Source organism: Montipora capricornis, chromosome 6, assembly GCF_036669925.1.
Source record: "Montipora capricornis isolate CH-2021 chromosome 6, ASM3666992v2, whole genome shotgun sequence".
NCBI lineage: Eukaryota > Metazoa > Cnidaria > Anthozoa > Scleractinia > Acroporidae > Montipora > Montipora capricornis.
Genome location: NC_090888.1, coordinates 34,276,292 through 34,282,975, shown reverse-complemented (window position 1 = coordinate 34,282,975; position 6,684 = coordinate 34,276,292). Strand labels below are relative to the sequence as shown.

The window sequence follows — 6,684 nt, the reverse complement described above, 5'->3', positions numbered from 1 at the left end:
TCTTTTAAGGACGTTCGCGCGAAAATATTCCCACATTGAAATTTGTTTCATTTCTCGCCTGAAGCAAGGTTATAAATTACTTATTCCAAAAAGGAAAAAAAATCGGAGGGTCACGGACTCTGTTTCGGAGAAAAAGGCAAGGGAAAATGCCCTGATTTCGATAGATAGGTCATCATAACGGGATGTAGCCTCATCTACTCATCCGTCGAAAATCATAAAAAAAATATGTTAGAGTGAAGGTTTCTGTGCATAGAAATATAGGAGTGGGTTTTTTAGATAATTATATTCCTCTGGGGACGTCGTAAACAATAGAGTTAATCCTCAACGAGCGTATTCGCAGGCGCTACCCGTTGTAACTACTTCCGGAACACAGGACACAAGGGTTGATTACCATTTACCAAACAAATCCGGAAATTTCGGTTAAAATGTAAATGGTAAGCCTATTTTGGTCTTCCCACACGGAAAATTTCCGGAGAAAACGGGATTTCTTGAAAGGTAGTCCACAAGGAATTTCCAAACGGAAAACGTCTTTACCATTTGCATTCTCCCATGATTTTGCCTCCCTCCAGACTCCCTCGGTAAACTTAAACGAATTTTGTAAATGGTACACACCGATCCCAACTGAATTTCCCATTCGGGAGTTTTTACTTACCATTTGAAAAAACCTAGTACTAACCGGTTTCTGCTTGTAAATGGTAAACAATCAAGGAAAAAAAAATTAAAAAGATAACTTCTGACATTGTGATTTTTTTCATTTTATCATATTTTGTAGATTGTAAGAAGAGCAAGTGATTCGTGTCTTAAAAAATAGGGGTCACCGATGATCTAAACGAGTAAAATCGATGTGACGTTGCGAAGCTCTTGGAAAATTCAGTTTGTCACGATTTTGCGTGACCTGTCGGGGAAGGACTGGAACCCAAGACAGGATCGATGAAAGTTTTTTCCAAAAAAACATTTCTCGAGCATAGCAACGAAGTTTCCAGCCGGAGTTATCTTTATTTGCTTAGTGTTTTGTATTATATCTCTCCAATAAATATAATCGAGTGGATTAGGAAGAAAAGGTAATTTGCTCTATTTTCATGAAAGTAAAGGAAAAGAACTTCAAAAACATGCATTCATTTTGAACTAAGAAGTTCGTAACGTAATAAAAACATTTTAAAAAACCAAAATCATTACATTACGCAACGTCGCTGAGTAAAACTATTAAACCTTCCTCAATTTTTCAAAACTTTCAGTCTTGAGTCTTGAGTGAGGCTACAGCACTTGGCTAAGTAGCCTGACTTCTGGCTGTTATACACAAAAGTTATGCACAGCAAAAGTTATGCACAAACAATTAGCGTGAACGTCCTAAAGAGATGTTGGACGTGAATTAATTAACGAGTCATAGGAATTTTAAACAGTTGAAAGGAAAGCCCGAAAAATCCAGGCTTTGCAACTGCTTAAGCTCCTCATTTAACTGCCATGATCTTTCCAACTTTCATTTCATTCTATTCCGCAGGTCATATATATGAAACTTCATAAATTCCAGGATATCCTAACGATAGAAGCTATTGAAAAAGGAGACTTCGAGTTGCCTTCGACTGCATGTGGTCAGCCTCTTGTCTGTATCGTGCGAAGGAAGTTATACTTTGTATGGTGCTCAGCTTTCCTCACGCAAGAATCTTTCCTTTTCAGGTTGTGAGATCCTATCGCCAGAAATAACTGAGAAAAAGTGTAGTCGCTAAGGAAAAGTCCAACTTCAGGATGACCGATGATGATGGTGCCGACCAACTTCAGGATGACCGAGTTACAAGAATTCGCCAAGATATGCAGCCCAGCAAAAGGAAAATCCTCGAGGTCGAATTGGTCTTCATGCATTGTTTAATTTTCCGCCCCACAAATAATGCACTTTGACCTGAATTAAGTTTTTATTTTTTTTATATATTCTTTACTCAGATAGTCAGTCAGGAATGTTTCTTGACAAGCCTCCGTAGCTTTTCTCTCTTGTTTTTGTTATGATGCTTTTTCCAGGGTTTGTAAGGGACTGCGGTTTCGGAGGTGGCTTCACCAGCATCGCCTCCAAGCGCCATTGGACCTCGAAGAATTCCACGAGTAAAAACACGAACGTGTTGCTTGCAAGAGAATAAAAAAAGAAAAAAAGCGATAGTTAATACATACAGATACTTAACTACGCTCCTGGCCAAAAGGTTTAGGGCCACACCCCTCTTCACTCCTTATTGGAGCAGATTACTTCAGTCAAGCCTAATTCCCACCCACAACTACAGCCTCACAAAGTTTGTTCCCCAGCCTCCGGCCAAGAACAATGTTGAAGACCATACCTTGCCCAACATTCTTCATCAGTGTTAAAGCTCAAAGACTCAACGTTGTTCAGGGAGAAAAGGTTTCAATGCAAAACGACAAAGTGTACCCATTATTTTAGCCACGATTACAGCTTACAAATTCAACTCCAGTAAACAACAAGGAAGAGTCTAAGGCAGAAATGTAACCAACGGCAGTTCAAGATTACACTAATTCGTGAATCATATGTAGATTGACTGTTCCCAATTGTCTATGACCCATAGAAATCTGCTCAAAGTTCTACTTTGTCCCTCTTTGTCTATCTCAGTTTTACTTCCTTTTCTGGAAGACTCAGTTCTTGAAAGCTTAGCAACTTTTTCAAGTTAACTTCTGTCATGATAATTTCCTAACTCAACTCAATCGCCCAGGATAGAAGACTATCATTATACCGTCATTACACCTAGGCGTCCAAGGCAGATCGTCTCCTCTTTAGTCAGTCAAAAGATCAAAAGTCTGCATATTAAAATCATGTAACCGATGGCAAGCCATTTTTTAACCACCTTGGTGCTAGGATCGACTAGAAAACAATGCTACAGAAACCGATGTTTCTCAAGTGGTATGTACGCGCAGCAAATTAATGATTTGACAAACGCTGGAAACTTTTCCCGCGCAGCAAAACAAGGCCGGACACATTACTCTCGAAAGACACTACTTTTCTTAGTTAGAAAAGATATTGTAATAGCTTTTTATTATCTAGATACTGATGAAATACTAGGATTTTCCTTTTTCTAAAAAATCATACATTCACCGCGCGCAGTAAAGTAATATCTCACACTCTTCCGCTGCGCTCACTCGTGAGGGATACTATCAGCATTCGAAGATAAAATTCGCATCCCCGCGCAGCCATGTAATATCCTCTATATCACCTCTAATGTTCTTCAGGCCTGGATGATGTTTCTTGAGCCATAAAATGTGTTTTTCTTTTATATTTTCATTACATTATATTTGTTTTCAGAAGGCATTTTAGAGCGTATACCTTTATTATACATATTAACAACTAATCACAGTGCCTGTAGTATTTCTTATAGAGCGGTTTTCAATTGAGTGTCGAAAGTAATTAACGAATTGCTTTGGTTTTGCATTACTTCACTCAGTGATTGGTTCAAAGTTCTCGCGCCACTTTTTCAACCAACCAGAAATGAAACCAAAAACCAATCGCGACTCGCGCGTGCACATTTTCTCGCGCGCCGACGGTCGGCTACGTGTATTACTTCGAGTTCTGATTGGTTTAGTGCATTGTCTCCGTCCTTTTTGATCGGCCAAAGTAATTACTTTAGTTTTGGTGTTACGATACTCGATTGAAACTCGCTCTAAATAATTGCATGATTCAACTTTTGGTTGGTTGTGATTAACAATAAAAAAATAATATATCTTGTACAAATCTCTAGGAAATACCTGTTTGAAGAAATCCTTATCCACTTCATTTACCTGAAAAAAGGACTTTCTTTGTGAACATTTTACTAACTAGTCGCTCCGTGAGCGTAAACTGGGTTGCCTGTAGTGCATGTTACACGAAAACAGAGGGCACTGAGTTGGGTGACATTGAAGGCGCTGAAGCTGGTTTCCCAAAAGGTAATGCTGGCTGGGCCACTCCGAAAAAACAAAAATTAAAAACACCCAAGGAATCCACCCATCCGCCCAGGCCATGGGATCGAGCTCAAATGCGGCATAATTCTCATCATCCCCAGAGCTGCTCAGTCCGGAAACGAAACACTACTTATGTTTGAAACAGCTTCTTGTTTGTAAACAATTGTTGCATAAATTAAATTTGACCAAGAACGCAAAAATTTACCTAAATGCGAAGTAGATAAGCTTAGAGAAATATTGTTGGCTTCCCAAATAAACTCCATTTTACACTAGAATGACTAAACAAATATTTTCTGACGTGCAAAACTACGGCTACCTAAAAATCATTTGAAGGAAAGAACACTTGAAATACCAAATGGCTAAAAATTCTTGTCATCTTTATAAAAACAACCATTATATCAAATATCAACCCACATATGCACAACGATCAATCCACAAAGACAGACAAATCTCCCAAAAACCCTTTCCAGCCAAGAATTTTATTAAAACTTCCCATTTCATTGCGTACGTTCAAACAATCGGCACACGCCGTGTCAAAAACCACACGCAACTAAATAAATTTCCCACCAGTGTTCAGGTTCAATTTTAAAGCTGACATTCATATTATTTCATTCAACGGAGAAATGGTAAATAGAGATGGTAGCGTCGGGTAGACTTTAAATTAAGGATGATTACGGTGGAACTGAGATAAATTATGAAGAAATCTCTTACAAGACATTAAATCACCGCTTTCACTGTCAGTCGTCTTCATCTTTGCCGAGTCTAGTATACAAAAAAATGATGAGATGGTTCAAGCACTACAGAGTTTACAGCACACCTGCTTGGGAGCTTTGTCTTTTCCCTTGGATTTCTTGTTTTCAAATTCAATCAGTTTCTGCAATTTATGTCCCATTTGTTGAAAAAGGGCTTCATCCTCTCCAGGCGGTGCAATACAGTATAGCAGTTTGCCCTGAGAAGAAAATTAAGGTCAATGTCCAAACTTACAGGATGGGTGCCTAGAGAGTAAAGCGATCTTCAAGAATACATCCAGCCAGTTGAAAGTAACAGTCCCATGACAGGCAATTCACGCATCACAGCCACAAACGGCTGCCCTTTTAGCAATAGATTTGGCTCTTTGGTAATGTAGACTAAAATGCAGTCAGTGGCTTGCTTATCGCCCTTTCCTACAGTTAGAGACTGAATTGCAAAGAGTGCAAAGGTTGGACCCATGCATCACCTCAGAGCACAGCACCACTGCCAGATGGAATAAGCTAGGAGTCAATTTTGATGAGCGAACAAAACCGGAGTACCTTGAGAAAAACTCTTGGAGTTAGAATGACATCAACAAATTTCCAGCCACATACGAGTGCAGGATTTGATCCAGGGTCCGCAGAGGTGAGAGGCACAAGCGTTCCACAGGGCCATACTCACTCCCCTTGTTGGTAACGTTAAATGAGGGAAGTTGAAATTTTGTACCTTAACATAATCTTTCAGGATGTAGCGAGCAGACCTTGATCCATCAGGTATACCATGGGATGTCATAAAACCTCTCATATCTGGGGAACGTTCACACAAAAAAGGGTGTGTCAAGTAAACGTAATGTTAGAAAACGTGAATTAAGCAATGCAGGGACAATGTGACACCACAATGGTAATAATGCAAATTGACACAGACGGTGATTACAACTCTCAACAAAATGGAGACTTTAATCACCCAAGACAGCTAAAATGCAATACTGGCATCTCTCAAGGTCTTGTTAGATATCATGCAGACTGGACACTTTTAGCAGCACTTATAGTAAAGGTCGTTTGTATACTTGTTTGCCCACATTGAAGTTGATGAAAAAATTATAAGATTTGTGAAGAAATTGGAGGAATGCATATGACACCTCGAAATATCAAAGTGTTACATGTACTTTTCCTGCCAAAAGTCCACAGTCAGCATCAGAAACAATTTTTTTGGTGCTCCTATTTGAAAGGAATGCTTGGGATTGTGAAATAAAAGGTTCCACCCACGCTACTTACATCCATAAGCAGAGAGCAGTTCATCAGCAAAAGGAGCTCTGTCTTGTTCTTCTTCCTCACTTGGCTGTGTTATGCTGATGCCATAAACTGCTTCAAGAATATTACGAGGAATCCTCTGACACAAGTAAATACAGTTAAGGATAGGTATTATAGCTCTTTAAGCAAAATTCACTATTCAAATTACATATGTTGGCACTTCCCAGAAAAAAATGAAAGAAATTGAGTGATACAAGCCCGACAACCAATGAGGATACAATCACATTTCTTTTAAAAGGGGGGTTTATTGCACTAGAAAATGCACACAGAAAGCTTCAGAACTTTCAAGAATTAGGTACCACTTTATAGGAACAAAATTAATACATGTATGTTCATCAAATACCAAATAAATTTTACCAAAAGATTAGTGATCAAACATTTTGTTAACAACTCATTAGTAGGGATGTCGACTGACATAAATCTGCAAAACTTCCATGGGAGAAAACGCATTTGCAACCATGTTCAAATGACAATCATTTTGTATTCAAATTATAGAGGATATAAGAGAGACTGGGGGAACATGGTCTCTCATCTGGTCAATAGGCAGAATTCCATTTAGGATCATGTCAGCTTTAGTAGAGACGAATGATGGGAACACTAGTCCTGGGCAATCACACAGTAATATCTCATTATTCACATAGAGGGTCTGAAAAAAACAAAAACAAAAATACTATAAATAAAACTGACAGGATGGCGAGATAGCATATTATCCAAAGACAAA

General features: G+C 38.8%; 1 protein-coding gene across 1 annotated transcript in view; it reads right to left on the bottom strand.

Moving 5' to 3' along the window:
- Positions 1-736: 736 nt before the first annotated feature.
- Positions 737-6,684, bottom strand: part of LOC138051975 (large subunit GTPase 1 homolog) — an 18,627-nt gene continuing 12,679 nt past the window's right edge. The window contains exons 11-16 of the mRNA XM_068898319.1: positions 6,466-6,609; positions 5,928-6,051; positions 5,380-5,459; positions 4,742-4,873; positions 3,733-3,765; positions 737-2,111 (exon numbers count right to left, since the gene is read on the bottom strand). Of these exons, the coding sequence (XP_068754420.1) occupies positions 1,944-2,111; positions 3,733-3,765; positions 4,742-4,873; positions 5,380-5,459; positions 5,928-6,051; positions 6,466-6,609 (681 nt within the window). The 3' untranslated portion in view covers positions 737-1,943. The remainder of the gene's footprint in view (positions 2,112-3,732; positions 3,766-4,741; positions 4,874-5,379; positions 5,460-5,927; positions 6,052-6,465; positions 6,610-6,684) is intronic.